Here is an 18,189-nt window from a genome sequence, read left to right as displayed (position 1 = left end):
CAGTAATACAGCAGCCAGAGTCTAACGTTCAAAGCAGTGTGCTTGGGGTCATTATCCTGGTAGAATTTAAAATCGTTATGAAAGGTCAATTTTCGTGCTGAAGATTTCAAATTTTGATCTAAAATGTCAATATACTTGTACTGATCCATTATACTGTCAATAAAAACAAGATTACCAACTCCAGTGGACGACATACACCCCCATACCGTAACTCCTCCTCCACCATGTTTTACTGTTGGCACCAAGTTCTGTTTGCGAAATTCTTTCCTGGGTTTTCTCTACACCAAGATTCTACCATCAGAACCAAATATATTAAATTTACTCTCATCAGCAAATATGACTTCATTCCAGTAATCAGAGTTCTTATTTATGTTGGATTTTGCGAAAGCCAGTTTGAATTTTCTATTCTTTTCACTTACGAAGAATTTTTTCCTAGCTGCTCTACCATGATATCCAGCAGATCGAATTACTCTTCTAATAGTCTCAGGATTAAAAATTATTCCATATAATACTTGTAAATCAGCATCAAATTTAGAAGCACTCATTCTTCGATTTTTTTTAATATTTTGAATAATAATTCGCTTTATTCCATTGGATAGCTTTGATGGTCGGCCAGGTCTTCTTTTATCCTGAATCATATGATTCTTTTTATATCATTCAATGATATTGAAAACTGTTGAATGACTCATGTTAACTGTTTCAGCAGTTTCTCTAATAGATTTTTCACGTTCAATATGCAAATTAATAACTAATTTTCGAATTTCAGGCAAAGTTTCTTTTCGTTTAGCATTCCTGGTTGCACAGAGGTAAAAAACACAAAAATTCCAAAACAAACTAGACAGAAAGACTGCAGGCGATTTTATAAACTATTGCTAATTGCTCTTGAGTAAAAACAAAAACCCCAAAAATATTTTTATTGTAGTACGTAGTAGTATCTAATGGTGTCCCATCACTTATGTGAGCCATTTTTTGCTCTGTTCTAAACAATTGTATTTTTATTAAATTATTATTTTAATATTTTGAGAAAATGTATGTTATGTAATAAATGTTACTAAATTTAAGTATGAAAGACACCCACAAAAATTTTTGCATGTTTTTTTAATTTATTTTATTACAGTTTCCTTTTGTAAAGCACCAGTGTCCCATCACTTTTGTGAGGCACTGTAGTTCTCTGTGACTATTTTTAAAATTTCAATTTAAAGAAAGCTTATTATGTTTCAGTTTATAAATTCATTTGCAATATTTAATTGTATGTTATCTTTCAGGTAAATTTTCCTAGAAGATTATTTTTATTGTCAGGTATATTGCTGCCAAATATATTGAGATAATATACATAAAAATGTTTAACTTCTGTACAATTAATCAATTTAATCTTTTGAGAAGAAATTAGACAAAGTTTTTTTATCATCAGATAAATAACATTAGACACTTTAAATATCTGTGAAAAACTAAACATAGATGGGAAACACCCTAATGATTTCAATTCAAAATGTGTATTGCGAAAGGAAAAAAAATTCAAAATTTAAAATACACAAAATATGTTTTTTGAATTTAATCTATCATCGTAGCATTTCTTGTTTCCTCTCAGTTTCCAGATGACGAACATTAAGCTTCTTAGGCTTAACTAGTAATTAATTTTCACATATTAGGAATTCCAGCATTTATTACATGTAATTTGTTTACATTTTAACTTTTTCGGAATTCATAGCTTTGATTCACCAAGGATTTCTACCTAGTTCGTCATGACGAACAGTCTAAGTTTTTGTTTGTTTTACTTAATTTTTAACATGTAAGTATACATTTAACCTCAACATGAATTCGCAAGAGATTTAGAATACATTAGAATAAATATATCCTGGCTTTTATCATTAAATATTGATTCTCGATATGCATGTCTAAGTAAAAAAGGAAAAAATAAGGAATAAAATACGTAACACATTATAAAATCGGGTTCATTACATTTGGTATTGGTGGATTCTGCGATATTAACAAGTTAGAGATTGGAGTATAAAGTTACATATAATCTTACATATGCCTGCAAGTGTACGTATGTATACGCAGTTAAAGAACATTTTCATTTGATCCAAAAATCATTGCTTTTGATTAGAATAAAGCATACAATTCATAACTGTCTCAAATTTGCTGAATGATTGCAGATAAACGTCTCTTAATTTAGAACATTTTCCGATAGCAATAATCAATGTAATTTATAGCATATGAAAACATTTTAGCAGATATTATTTTGCATTTCAAAATTTGCTTGCCCATCGGATAATAGTAATTAAAAAATAATGCGTTTTATTGAAAAACATGATCATGGAAGTTTTGAAAAAGTGCTATCCATATGACAGGGAGGCTTTGGTTATCCATCCATTGAACTGAAGTGTACCGACCTTTATAGTACTATAATAAGCTTAATTTATACCACAGAAGTATTCAATATCACAGTATAAATCAGAAAATTTCAAATGTGTCGTTTAGTGTCTTTTATTCATTATTTATTACATTTTATTTTCATATAAAGTAAGTCAAAATAATAATCAATTAAACTAGAAATTTTGAATAGATTTGAATACATAATTCCTCACCAAAACACAGTACCAGAGGGAGCCAGAGCATTGCGTCACCACAGAAAAGTTTTGTGAACGTGCCATCCATATGACAGCGAGGCTCTGGTTATCCATCCACTGAACTGAAGTGAAGTAATGATCCCTGTGTCCATAAAAATGAAACGCATTAGTTTAAGGAAACATTTAATCAAAATATTCATCGAAATGTTGGCAATGCGCATGCACCTGCATTTGATATCACAAAAATATCAAAAAAAAATATGACATAAACTAAAACAAAACAAGCAAAACAAATGAAAAGTACAATCAGGCAATGAAGGTACAAAGTGTAGAAAAACATGCACTTTTTTTTTCAAACTTTTAAACAACCTGCTGGAGTCGCGAATTCTCATTTTAGCTCTTTGAGCTTATGTCTCTGCATAAGCTCTGCAATCCTAGTTACGAGTGTTAATTCGAAATATGAATGAAATAATATTTACAAGTACAATGAAATAATCTATTTTGTTAGGTAAAAAGGTTTACTTGCTTGCCTCCATTTGCCTCGCCTCCCATATTTTGTTTTCTTTGAAATAATATTACTAACTAACTAAGCAGCTACTCTTTCATGTGAATGAAAAAAACTGCGGATTGTGTCTGTAGATTACAGCTATTTAGGAGGAAAAAGTTCGGTATACCTCCTTGAGCTTTATTTAGCGTCATCAGATTCATATATTACTCACGGAGGTCACATATTACTCACGGAGTTAGGTTTTCTGACTTCACTCACTATACATGGGAAGGAGAAGTGATAATCTAAGTCTGTTAAAAAGAGCTATTCACCAAAATCGATCCTAACCAGGAATTGAGTTCTTGGAGTCTTTTTTCTCAAAGAGGAGATTCCCTGAATGCGTATCTTATTAAGCATACTAAATGACCGCAAGTGGGATTCTATTACATTAAAAGGAAATAAAAGTAACAAAAATCCTAGTTAAGTTGTCGATTATAATCAAATTTAAGAATCAGTGATCAAGTAAAACAGCGAATAAAAACACTTATGCTATCGATCAGTGAAGAATTAAATCTAGGAAAAGGAAAAGATGGGATTCTCCTGAAATGAAAAAATAATTAAATAATTAATTAAATTTGATTTCTCTAACTACTCGAATTACATTTTTTAAACCAAATAAACTTTTGATCAATAAAACATTTTATTTTTTAACTCGCTCAAATTTAGTATGTATTTTTCTATTTATTCGTATACTACTATTATTCTACTATTACTAAACATTTGTTTTTAAATTTAAATGTGAAATCATGTCTTTGGTTTTAACAAATATATTCCATGGGTAATATACTTATTTGTACATGGGTATATTACATGGGAAATGAAATATATTTAACAAATATATTGCATTTCGCTGATCTATATGTGAATGAATTTGCATTTTGCATAATTGTTACCTGTTTGTGTATATAAACATATAACTGAAGGCATTTTTTGAAAGAGTGAAGCTTCTGTGCACCAAAAAAACAATGTCAGAAATTTTCAGAAGAGTTTATTTAATTATCAATTTCCCAAAATTAAATAAATATATATTTTATAATAAAAAAAAAGTCTCAATTTGTTTCATGAAAACTAACTGTCTATGAAATATCCATTTGTGACAGACTTTTACTTCAATTGCATCAAACATTGTCGCGACATAGTAACTGCTCGTAAATTCTGTATGAGAATACTTAACGATGATCACCGATTTTATATCATAGACAGAATAATATGAATTATCTGTATTATAATTCCCAATGTTAGCGATTATAATTATGATGATCTTATTTGTAATGTTAATAATGACTTAGGGATTTGTTTCTCTTATTAAAAATAATCCTTCTGGTTTACTCCCCAACCTTATGCGTAAAGGCTCCACCCACTTCAGTTTTTTTTAAGAAAAGTTCTGTTAAAATCTTCTGCTTTGTTCCGGATTAGAACCGAAAGATATACATTCTGATTCTGAAAAACACTCTTTGAAAGAATGTTTCTAAGAAAAATGTTTTCCAAACCAATCATCAAAATGGTATTCCGACCTTATTCATAGCAGCTTGAATTCCATAACAATATTACACTGTGAAAATCAATATATGTCTCATGTCTTCTTTATGCACCCGTGTACTACATTCAGAATGTTGTCATTTTAATTTCACGTGTGTGTTTTTAGTTCGTAAAAATATGCGTTTTAGAACACGGCAATAAATTTCCTACATGCAAGTTGTTTTCTTTCTTCTTTCTGTTGTTCATCATTCCAGAACACCCGCATCGGTGTATTATGCTTTCCGTTAAAGCCTCTATCTCTTTGCCTCAGAATTCTTTTTTATATTTTGCTTTGCTTTTCTTTCCAGCCTCAGCCTATTCAGAGTATATTTCGGACTACATCAACACCATGTGCTGCAGATCTTCCGGAAAACAGCTGGGTCGCATACCAATTAGAATATTTGGAACTTAATGTTGTTCTTTAGTGGAGCTGTCACTCTCAATACACTTAGGATCATAAAGAGAATTCGTGACTCGATTTTAAATTTCATCACAAGTTATTTTCTTCTTTAAATCTTGACTCCCTTTCATCTAGGAATGAGACATCTCAATTAGCTGACTGCTGAATTCGCCATCAGATTAAAGAAATTAAAGATTTTCTATGAGAAACCCCTCTCTCTATATATATCGCAAACGTAGTTCTGTATATATATATATATTTTAAAATTATTTCTTTACAATGTGGTTATTTTCGTTACTTATCAGGTTCAGTGTTCCGCCTTACTTGCTTTGGGAACATTAAATGACCTGACTCGGAACAGGGAGCTTATTAAAGCTATGTTCAATAAATGTGGGAAGTAGACAAGGTACACAGGAAGGGTATACGAAACCCTTTATTTTTCTCTCTTTACAATGATTTCCGGACTTCGGAATAGAGACCAACCACTTGTGGTCTGAACGTAAGAATATAAAAATATTAACTAAACTCTAACTAGACTTAACTTTGGATTAATCAAACAAGTGCCTACTCCAAGATTGGCCATATATTAGCAAAAAGCCGTATGTAGTACAGAGAACTGTTAACACTACGATACGTTTAAAATTATCAAGAGGATTAAACCTCTGGCCTTGAAGGTAACCAGCAACCGAGTAAAACTGCTATGGCAAGCGGCCTGCTCCTAATCACTCCTATTCAGCAATCCTCTCTCTTGCTTGGCAAAAAGCCACAACTTAAGTACTTGGCGTTCGCAAGACAAATTTGCATAAATAAGTTAAAGCTTTTAATTCTGGCCGGAAGTAGAAAATAAGAAGTGATAGTAAAGATTTAAAATAAAATAAACGTTAGTAAAACTTAAGATCCTTACATACTTAGCTTTTAAACCTTCGCTATTTATATGTTTTCTAGAATGGTCACTCAGTCATTTACAACATTTTTGGCAGATGACATTTGGATATTCATTATTTTTGGGTATTCATTATTCATTATCTCACATTAAATTTAGATATGTATTATCTATCTCATATCAAAATAATTTGAGTTCTGGGTTACTATTTTTACTATTCTTACTTTAATCATAATTACATGCTAATGATTCAGCAGAGGAAATAACACGCCACATAAAACTGAATGTGGATAATGAATATTCAATGAGGAATAATACGAAATGCTATCAGACATCTCAGCAGAAGTGCTTTTATCGATTGCGCTATACTGAGTTCTTCAGCTACTTCTATTTCAAAGACAAAGTATGGCTGAAAGAAAGGAGAACCGTGAAATATTGGGAATTTATTAGTAGCTAAAAGTTGAAGCCCTCTGTGATTCATGACATGATATGACATGATGTGGGTATTTTTATATTGCATACGTACAGGACAAGCAGTTTATAGTGTCTTCCCGCCTTCTTAGCATGCCTTCGTGGTGTAATGGGCAGTACACTCGGCGCGTATTTCGATGTTCTTCATGTCTCCTGCTTCGAAATAACCTAATGTTTCTATAGTGTCATGTGAGATAATGAAACATGAAAAAATAACGACTTCTCGGAGTCCTAAAATATATAGTAACTTTGAGGCACACAAACTAGAAATGTTTTGTTTAATTTATAGCATTTTTCATTTAGTTGAAAAGATGCCATTATTTTTAAGAACTCAAGCGCGTAACGGCCCACCAGTGGCCGAGGAATAAAATCGCTGAGCACTGGTAGTTCCAACCAGTGTTCGATTCTAAGCGAATGGTTTGGCTGCATGTGAGTTTTCGTGCTTTTCCCCGTGTGTAACGTATATGCAAGCTAGTTTCAGTCAGAAAGTCCTCCATGAAGTCATTCCTCACCTTAGGCACATAGCCGTATTGCGCTTTGCTGTATGCAACTAAACCAAACCATTTAATTAAGACACAATAACACGCCGAATAAATACTAATTCAGAAGTCAAACAACAAAAATCAGCGTTAATTTACAAAATTTTCACAGGACTAGTTTCGATGGTTTTACCGAACCATCATCTTCAGCTGCAAAACCGCAAATGAACAAGATATGAAATAATGTTTAGATAAGATAAGAAAGCCTGGACAAGAATAAGCAAGTGGCGCCATCTGTTGGCGAAACCAGAACTAAAACATAATTTCTCTAAAAGCCGAAGGCAAATTTGGATTGGAATTAGGATCGTTAACTAGAACAGAAAGATTTTTATGAATGTGAAATGCCTCTAGAAAATCCAGTTCTCCAATGGAAGATGTTTTTTGAATAATTTTGGCAGCAGAAAAATTGAAAGTGTGATTTTCGGACCAACAATGTTGAGCAACAGAAGACTTCTGTGTTTCCTTTTTTCTAACATACGCCTCATGTTCTTTGACGCGAAATTTTAAGGCTCTCTTAGTTTGGCCAATGTAAATTAAAACCCACTGGCAAGGAATCCTATAAATACCCCAGGAATTCATATCCGGAATGGGGTCCTTGAGTATAGAAGTTGGAATTTTATTGATCGGAGAGTAAACAACCCATTTAGTTAGCATCATTCTAACATTTCAAAATCACAACATAATTTATCAGCTTCAATCTATCATGACCTAGGATTTAAGTGCTACTTCCTTTTTAGGGTACAATTGCGTAATTATTAGAAAACGTTAAGAAAAGCATTAGTTATGTGATCATATTATCAAATATTATCTCTATGGAAAATCTGTAATAATTCTAATGTGATAATGATGAAATTATAAGGAATTATCATTGGCTCAGCTATAAGGCTGTACTGACACGAGGTAGTTGTGAGAAATTATCGTTCTTCTGCATGCGTACTTTCGTGATGTTAAGTCCATGACTCTAAGTTAATTTTTCATGTTTCCTTATCCGACATGACTATTAGTCTCCATAGTGAGACCTGGAAGAAAAATTTAAGTGGAGGTGAATTTTCCACTACTTGGACATATTCTAAATGTCTCGTCCCACTCCCCCTTCGATCTATAAATTGAGATCATAGGAGGAATCTGAGAAATTACTGCATTTCTCCATACATGCATTCGTGTGTAAGTGTCGTTAATACATCCAGTTAGCAGCTGGAGGATATGTAGATAATCTCAGTAAAGGGACAGTTTATTTCATACCTTTTTTGCTACTTACGTTTTCTTTGTTACCTATTTATACTTTGCTGCACTCTGTTTCATTATAAGAAAATGTTAACAAGATCATACTAAAATATGTACAAAAAAAAAAAAAAAAAAAACTGAAATTTTTTAGATCTTAAATTACGTACAAAGGGGCGTTTTTTTAACGTTTTGAGTGTTACCTTTATTTATTAAATATCATGTTCTTTGCACTTAAACCATAGAATTCAGTTCAAGAGCAATATCGCAAAATAATGTTAAATTAAGCATATCTTTAGAATTTCCGATATACACAGTCTCGCGAGCTGGAGATAAAAGTATTTTTTTTTATATAACGTTGCCATTGCTCGCTTTGAAATCCTTGAGTTTGTTAATCAAAAATTCGTCAAAGTTTTAAAAAATAGGAAATCGATCATAAAACAAATTTCAAATTTCAAATTTGGTCTTCCACATTCTCATATTCGTTGGAGGATTACGTTATTCAAAATTCGATGACTCTATGTACCGTTGTTTTATCACAATACGAGAAATATACATACATTTATGCAGATTTTTCATTATTTAATTTCTTCAAATATAATGCAGGACTCTAACATTTTGTGGCAACAGTTTGAAAAGTGAACCGACGTTTATGAGTCCGACGCAAAATGCCAAAACGAAAGCAATAGTCCTTCGGGACTGAAATCCCTTTGGACTAATAAATCTATGTCAGGTATTTTCAAATCCTAACTCGACGCTGTTACCTGCAGTCATATTATATTTTGCAAACAAGAAATGATTTTTTATTAAAATAAAAAGGAAAGTTTGAAAGAAATAACAAATCAATAAGAGTTAAATACAGCAAATAAAAATTGTGAAGAATGGGTGAAGAAAGCGAAGCAGAATGCTTTCGTGATCACAAACCACACGTGCACTAACTGGTCTTGAACTTCCCGCGGAGGTTTCACGTCTCTCTGGATAAACTTCGGCGGCGATTTAATGTCCACCACCCATAGAAATGCAGAAGGATTCTCTCTGCCAGGCTGAAAAAAACAATTTAAGACAAAATGCAATACTTAGCATGTATTTTCATTCACTTAGAAACACTGTAAATGAACTAGTAAACAAAACTGCTAGCAGCAGTGGTGTGAACTCTAAACTATTAAGTAGCAATAGGCTAGTCTGCATCCTTTCAAGAAACCGTATTTTCAAATAAATTTTTATTTAACACAGAAAAGTATTAAAACAATCATAATTTTACATTGTTGTTCGCCTTTCGAGTGAAGCAAATCCGATGCCCTCGGATTACGTTGAGTCTATGCGAAGATGGATTAGCTAGATTTCAGCTGTTGTCATATCCGCCTTGAACGTGGTGATTGGCCGCGTCAAATTGTAAGAAATTCTAATTTTCTCATGGAAGCTTTAAGCAAAAGTTAATTTTAATTTTAATGATATAGTTAAATCATGCTCATAAATATTGTGATATATAAATGAACTCAAAGTAAAATATATTGAAGCAGTAATTCTGAGTTTAAAATTTGAAAGAGAAGCAATAAGAAAAAATATTCCTCGCACAAGAAATCATTTCGAAGCCTTCACAAATAACCTACGAAGCCGTTTTATGAGGTAATACATAATATATTCCTGCTAATAACAAAAATTAAAACCTCATATCAGTCATTCCAAAGTGGAACACTATTGCAGTTTTAATGAAAGTTAGGATATACAAACTGAGAAACAGACCTTTTGTGGGCCCTTTTTGTTCAGTTGAGACTGAGAAATGTTTAATTATTATTATGCCATCTATCAAATTAGAAAACTATTTATTCATTGTGGAATAATTTTCTCTTTTCATATGAGTTTCACAAATATATCAGATCATAGTATGCAGTATTTTATTCGTTAATTCTCGTATTCAAAATAAATAAACCCCTGTCATGATGATTACCGTCTTCTTAAGGTGATCCCTTCTGAAAGAACTAGCATTTTTGAGAAAATAAATAAATATTAAAACTAAACTTAAAGCACTTACAGTTTCTGTCATATAGGGGTGGAACCAGTTACAGTTCTACAGGTAAAAGAGCAAAATATTGCCAAGTTTGGTGAATTTTGCAATTTCAAACCAAATTTGGCAGCAAAATTTATTTGCCAAAACATCGCCAACTTGGCGTTAATGCCATTTACCTCAATGTTAAATGATTTTGTCCGTGTAAACCTTATTTTTCTGCCGAAATCTTCACATTTTTTTAGCCATTTGTATTATATTACACAAGAGGTACTGCGCGATTTACATTAAAATTGCTTACATATGTGCAAGTTTCTTAAAAATATTTTTTGAATGCAGCATAACGTTTAAAAATAAATACTTCTTAATTTCAAGTATAATGGGATAACACTTCAAAAAGATCCTTTTAATGGCTGCTAATGTCTTAGCTCGTTAATCATTTATTTTAATTTAATGATAAGTATTACTACTGAGGCAACATTTATTTGAAAACTAAGAAGTATTGTAAAGTGGCGTCAAATAAACGTCGATATATCTTGTTACTATAATATAGGAGTAGCTTTTATCGAGGAAACAATTCCTGAAAATTAGCGTTATGAATTATATTCTGGATCTATGCTCAATGTAGAAACAAATAAAAATAATTCAGAAAGATTCAAATCGCTATGAAAATTTTATTATTCAGCTGCACACCTGTTCTTTAATCACCTTCAAAATTTAATCTTTTATTCACATTGCTTTCAATTGGGAAACAAAGTAAAAATGAAAGATGATGTGCGATCCTTCTCAAATTCCAAAACTTATTGCAGCTGGAGAATTTGTTTAATATGGGAGAAGACATTAAGCGCCATCTGTTGACGGAAGTAAGAGAAACATTATTGAATAAAGAGATATAAAATTACGACTTTTTAATTTATCGAAATTAGCAGATTTAACAGAACAGCTTTAAGGAATTACTCCGCTTCTTTTGTTCCATTTTGATAAACTAAAAATCTTTTACACTTTCTTATGAATCTGACCGTTATAGGCAGAATAAATTTTAAAAAAAGGGAGAGACACAAGGAAATTTTCGAAAACATGAGTAACATTTTTTTTTTTTCTTTCTTTTAATTCCTAACAAAGTACAACAAAAATTATCGCTTTTTGAAGTAAAATCCTAAACCTCTGAGCGAATTTTCGTCACTATCAGTATGCTGATTTTTTTTTTTTTTTAATTCAAGAAGAGGTAGATAATAGCAGGATGCATTATTATGATTTTTTTTAAAGTTAAAATAACGATTATATTATTTAACTGCTAACACAGACTATGATCTCAATATTCAGATTAGACAACAGTGCAGGGACTTGGGATTCTTCTCAAAACTATTTAATATTCTCGACGAGAAAAAATCGTTTTATTTTGTTGATCCTAACGTCGTTTTGCTTTTTTCATTTTGAGTGAAACATATGAATGTGTTATTATTAAGTAAAATAGTAAGATAAAAAAATGGAACATTTTTAATTAGATTTGACAGACTTTTCCAAATTAGGAGTTTTTATATTTGCTTTATAAAAAGTTACCATGTTTTCACCCAAACTCATATTAAATACACAAATTTTTAAAAGCAATTGCGTGCCTAAATACACATTGAATTTAATTGTAACAGAACGTAAGATTATAGAATTTCAAACCTGGCAAAATATTTTGCTTTGGATTTACTTTAGTACAAATTTTCTACAAACCTTTTTCAACATTCAGTATGATCAGACATATATCCCTTTAAGGATATAAAATATTTTACAAAATTAGGAATTGCGATAAACACGTTTAGAGAAAAATCATTTAGCGGTGCAATTATTAATTAAAAAACTTTTTTTTAATGTAAACAGTTTTAATGGTACTCAATTCAAGAAATTCTTCGAATATGTTTCCTAGAGTTGTTTGTGGCTAATTTTCGTAAAACCAAAGTCTTATTATAATATAGAAATTATCCACAACATTTCTTTAGTTATTGAGTTAGATTTCATTGAAACCTTTTTGAAACTGAAAAATTTGCCTTCTCTAGTTACTGCATTAATTGAAATAGAATTCTTCTCGCTGCTTTGAAAATTTAAGAATCTTAGCTTCTCATTCATTTCTTGTTGAAATATTTTTCTACACTCGCTTCTCCTTCCTTTGCTGAATACTATCTATAAATAGAGTTTTTATTCCTCCTAGATTTACAAAATTAGCTTTCTTCAGTAAACGATGGATTTACGACTAATATCTTACGAAATCGATGAAGCTTTACACGGAATTTAAGTCAAGATCGATATTGGCCTAGCTTTAAACTCTCTTGAGTGATTGGTCGTAAACAAATGGTTCCTGTTTAGAAGAATTAAAGTAAGAAAGGACTTCATCTTACGACAATTTTAATCACATAACACGTTTTAGTAAAAATGCTCCATATTTTTTTTATTTATAGATTCAATTAGGAAACCAAATTAAAAAATATGATTTTGCAAAAAATTTAGTCAAGGAAAGAAACATAGTTTTCATCATATGATCAAAACTACTTAGATATATCATTAATGAAAATTACTAGGAAACTATATGCAATAGTACTAGTCACAATCCGTTTCCAATTAAGATTTCTAGAAAATGGTTTTATACTAAAAGGAAATATTAACTTATAATCTGAGATGTTAAGTTAGCATTTTTTTAAGGAACAAAATTTTGAGATTTTATACTTCAAAAATTCATTTGATGTACAATCAGAAATCGGCCTCATTTCCTCCGGAGAAATAGGTTCAATGCAGAGAACTTTAGCAATTTTTACAGAACCCGTTTGTCATAGTAAACATTATTTTTTTCTTTTTATCTATAAAATAATACGTATAATAATACCATAGTAATTTCAACTTTCTTCGCAAACAACCCGCAAGAAAATTTAAATTTTGTGCAATATTATTAAAAAGTTCCATGTTCCACACGCTTCTAGAATCGGAAGGAATCAGAATTTTACCATTTTTGTTAAATTTTTAATCTGGAACCCTGAATCTACAACCAAATGTTCAAAATACATTTAGTAACGTAGTCGTTTTTAAAACATCTGTTTTTAAACATCTTTAAATATCTGTAAACATTCTGTAACAAAACTAACAGACATGAAAGAAGATTACTGAAAATCAAGCAGCTTACCTTAGGATATCGTAAAGACAGCAATTCAGAATGAACACTTTGGTTTTCGTTCTGGCTACCAAACCAGTTATAATAATATGTTCCAACTTTAGTGTCATTAAATGTTGCATAGCAAAGAAGAGTCCCATCAGGAGCCCACCATATGGCGCTGTTACTCTTCAGAATTTCCTCTGAAAATAAAAGATCAATTTGTTCCCAGACAAAACCGTCATATTGTTATGAAAATTTCATATTCTTTTAGTAATTTCCTATACGAAGTTCTTAAAAGGCTTAACAAAAGAAAAGCCTGTTAAAAGCATTAAGATATTTGTGGCTTTATCGTACCTGCGGTTTCCAAAACGCAATAACAGACACTTCCGATCTAATAGCTTATCCCAAACTCAGTTTGAACGGTAGGAATTGAAGGGATTTGCGCTGGAAGTCTTGTTTTGCGTGAGGTCGAAGAATTGAAAGGAAGCTTATGCTTCTGTATGATATATTTCTGAGAGTTCTTCCTTTATGCTTGTAGAAAGTACTCGGACTATTGCGTTATTGCTCATTACTCGGAAACGTTTCTTAATGGCTTTTCAAGTCTGTAGATCTGATAAGGCCATTAATGGAAAACTTAAAAGCAAGTAACAGAATTTTAAAAAAAAATTAGACCTTATGGAGTTTCTACTGTGGTCTGTTGTAAATTTGAAACAAAATTAACATATTCCGCTTTATTAGAACTAAATTATAATAAAATGAGTCTCTATGACACAATGAAAATAAATTGCTGTAACGGAACGCTAGGGTATACGTTTAGGTACTCAACATGTAAGGATTATGTTAATTTTATTAACAGTTAAATTTTAAGTTAAAGTTCCTTTCCTGTCAAATTCTTAACTTCAACTTACTACTTCCGACCAGAACGTAGTTTTGGAATCTTACTGAATATTTAATGAGGAGAAGCGGTATTTAGACCACGAAGTTATTTACTGAGTCAGAGAGAATCAGAGTGTCTGATTTACGCGCGTCTGCCTTTTTGGTCACTCTCTCTCTCAAAGCTGTTATTACGCTCGGCCGTACTCAGGCCCTTGCTAAGATTCGTAGTCAAATAAGTTAAGGGGCCAACTCGATTTGAACATTCGACCATACTTCTTTAGTTAATCTTAGTTTTAGTTTAATTCTTAGTCTTTTAAGTTCAAGTCCAAGTGAGGGCTTTGCTTGTACACTCCAAGGCAAAGTTTTGTTAAATATTATTCTAATAATAAAGGGTTAGTTACTCTTCTGTCTTGTTGTTTCTCGTCACCGAACTCAAGCGATTATTCGCTTATCACTTCTTAGATTCTTCACTTCCAACATTAACTTAGAATTCCGAAGTGAGGAACTCTACAAACAGAAAAATGTGAATCGTAATATATGTTGACATGTACGGATCATTCGGTTAAATCCTTTAATTAGCACACGTAACCGGCACTTTACCGTCCAAGTTGCATCAGTAATGCCAATCGAAAATCACGCGAAATTTTGCGAAGTGTTCCTCTACAAATCCTATGTTTAGACAGCATTTCACGTCGTAGTTTGAAAAAGATATGGCAAGAAAGTCCTTTCATGTTATACGAAAATAAGATTTTGAAGTTGAATTTTTTAAAGAAACCTTTAAAACTTGTTTAAGAATTAAACTACCATAAAAATGTAATTTCTGAGCATCATAGAGTTAGACTCGGATTGAACTGTCAAAGTGATCACTTAGTATTGCAAAAACTTTGTTCACATATTGCGAAACTATTTACGCTACAAACGACTTCCTAAAATTTTGTATTATTACATTACGCTTGCATAATTGTATACCCTGTTTGCCTTCACAAGTGTTGCCATTGCTCAAGATATAAAATTCCTTAATTTATCTACCACACAATCCTGCGCTTTATTTTAAATAATACTTTTTTAACTGCAATTTACACACTTTTCTCACGCAACTTTAATTTTGACGTCTTTGGTTTTGGCAACTTATCAATGTCGGCCATTATTTGAAATTTCTGGACAAATTTTTAAGGGCGCTTTTAAGCTATCTTGAAATATGATTCTCTCCTCTCTTTTGCAAATTTCAGAATGCAGTCTCTTTTTCCAAAGGTTTGTTTCATTGTTTCCTTAAAATCTACCGAAGCAAAAACGACTGTATAAAACATACATTAGATCGCATTTGAATACAGAATTCGTGAAGAATTTCTTGCTAAAAAAATTTAAGTTCTGTATTTTTTATATTGTTAAAATGATGTTCCTGCGCTTCTTAAAAAGTAAATTCAAAACTATATTCGAAAAATTAATATCTTCTGACAAATTATTATTCATTTCAGATAAGCCTGTTTAGCAGTTTCACAATAATTTCAAATGAAAACATCTACCTAAATCGATTCTTATTGGTATGTCCCATACAGAATATACTTCACTGGAGTAGCAATGAGCTTCGTAATATTTTATTTCTAAAATTTCGCCTCTATAGCATACCAAAACCAACTCATTAAATCATGGCATTCGAAGTAAACACTTCAGTGAATTCTGCTTTGACAGTGCAAGAGCCATGCAATGGATTTGAAACTGCCATCTTTCAGATGTACTTGAAAACAATTCCTACTTCATACTGTCCTCTTCTGATGAAATATCACTGGTAATAAAATATTATATTTCTTAATATTGTCGTGGTACAGTGAGAAGTTGAACGATTTCAAGAATACAGTGTGATATATCTGCTTTGGTTCAAGGACGACCCGCACTGTAATTCTAAGTATACCTTTTAGCAAAAATAAATAAATGAAATAAATAGTCTTGGATGAAATTTGTTAGAAGAAAGATTTAAACACGAAGTCGAAAATTTGCAAAGCAAAAATGATGCGGGCAATGAAACTCGAAAGTCGTGACTGACTCGCTTTGATAATTCTAGCGTAGAGGATTAAATCTGACGACTCATTCAGATTTGAATTATTAAAATGCCGGATACATCAACATAACCAACGTTATTAGATGGATGGTTCAAGACATTAGACCATGCAAATAGAGTTATTTCTAAAGTCAAAAATTAATTTTTTAGAATGATCCGATAAATTATCTTACCTTCATACAACCAGTCAGGTACACCATTAGAAATGACTCCTTTTGCCCCAGATGTAGATAGCTGGTAATGTGTTCCATTTACATCTGGAACGTAGTACACGTTATTTTCGTACACGTACACCTAAAAATAAGATACAATTAATTGAGGTGCATACACATTCAGCATTATCAGTCACCAGAAAAAAATTGTTAAAAAATGTAAATCAACTTTAAAAACTATTTTAATCAGTTTATTAATTATACATCATGATGTATTATCCTTCTTATAAAATCGTCATGCTGTCTTGCTGATTAGCGTCATTATAAAGCATCTATAATGAATATAACGTATTTATAATAGTTATAATGCAGCATTATAACGTAGTTATAGTACTTAATCATCGATTGATCTCTCAAATTTGCTGTATGCAATAGTATTTTACATCTGTAACACATATACAAGGTGTGACACATAAAGGCGAGACTGCTCCAATAAACCATTGTACTTACAGAATCAGTTCTCCGTTAATTTATCACCTTGAAATTAATTCCCTTCACCATTAACACAATTCTGCATTCGGTGCTGCCATTTCTGGTAACAGTGCTAGAGGGAGGTTTTTGGATGGCCCTTCAAGAAATTTTCCGTTTTTGTCTAAACCTCTTCAGCTGAGGCAAAATGGGTTCCCTTTAACTCTTTCGCATCGAGAGACGACCAAATCTGTTTTCAACAAACATCGAAAACGCCCGTGTTTACGAATTTGTCTTGGAATAGTTTTCCTTTCCCCTTCTGCGGTTTCATCCATTCATCCATTGTGTGCAGTTTCACCTTAGTGCCGTATTGCACCTGCGAACGTCAATAGCTTTCCGTATTTCTCCTTTATTTGCTTCAAAAGAATGATTGACATGACTTTTAACAACTCGCGAAACCAATGAGCCATACACTAACGTGGAGGGGAAAGAACTAGGTAGAAAATAAACGAGGCGTTGGGGCGGTTTGCCGTTGCCTGAATGAACGGGCGCTACGAGCGATTTCGATGCGAAAGAGTTAAGTAAGATTTAGCTTTAGATAATAAAAACATCGCATGGATCTAAATCAGGTGAATAAGGAGGATGCCCCACCACAGTAAGTTTTCTGCTGGTCAGAAACTGTTTGAAAGATAAGGTCGTGTGAGCGGATGCATTGTCCTGATGCAACAGCCATCCATCACTCCACAACTCTGGCCTTTTTTTTTTCCTAATTTTTTTTCACGAGTCGTTTTAGTGCTTCAATGTAGTAGTGTTGATGAGTAATCTGACCACTGGGAACCCATTCAGTAATGATGAACGTGCTGGACGCCAAAGGGGGCGCCCACCACGTTCATCATATGCCATGCTGTTCATTCTCTCCTGAAAACTGCTTATGCCATTCAAACACACGTGATTGAGACATAATTTCATCTCCATAAACCTCGGTTAACATTTGAAATGTTTCCTTCGGGGCTGATTTCTCAAGTTTTACAAGAAACTTGATGTTGATTCGCTCTTCGGTTTTTACATTAGGCAATTTTCTGGCAGAATGCAGTTGCACGTGTTTACTCAATCACGAAGTACTCCCCACTGGAGCGGTCGGTAAATCGAAGCTGGTCGCATGGATAGAGGCGGTGTGTGGCATGACGTCACCAAAACAGTTGTTGCCAACTCCGCATTGTTTTCAAGCTACACACGTAGTCTCGCTTCCTTTTGTGTCACACCTCGTATTTACTTCAGGGCCCAGCAGCGGCCGAGCGGTAAAGTCGCTGAACACTGGTAGTTCGGTCCGAGGTTCGAATCCCGCGAACGGGC

At 32.4% G+C, this 18,189-nt stretch overlaps 1 protein-coding gene across 1 annotated transcript in view; it reads right to left on the bottom strand.

Moving 5' to 3' along the window:
• The window catches only part of LOC118183062 (inactive dipeptidyl peptidase 10-like), a 484,033-nt gene that overhangs the window by 72,147 nt on the left and 393,697 nt on the right, over positions 1-18,189 (bottom strand). The window contains exons 8-11 of the mRNA XM_085819647.1: positions 16,390-16,510; positions 13,315-13,484; positions 9,074-9,192; positions 2,589-2,712 (exon numbers count right to left, since the gene is read on the bottom strand). Coding sequence (XP_085675773.1) covers positions 2,589-2,712; positions 9,074-9,192; positions 13,315-13,484; positions 16,390-16,510 — 534 coding nt within the window. The remainder of the gene's footprint in view (positions 1-2,588; positions 2,713-9,073; positions 9,193-13,314; positions 13,485-16,389; positions 16,511-18,189) is intronic.

The sequence above is a fragment of the Stegodyphus dumicola genome, chromosome 6 (assembly GCF_044657685.1).
Source record: "Stegodyphus dumicola isolate Sdum_Otavi_A_Nest chromosome 6, ASM4465768v1".
Classification (NCBI taxonomy): domain Eukaryota; kingdom Metazoa; phylum Arthropoda; class Arachnida; order Araneae; family Eresidae; genus Stegodyphus; species Stegodyphus dumicola.
The sequence above is the reverse complement of the archived record's forward strand: the minus strand, read 5'-3'. Positions and strand labels throughout refer to the sequence as shown.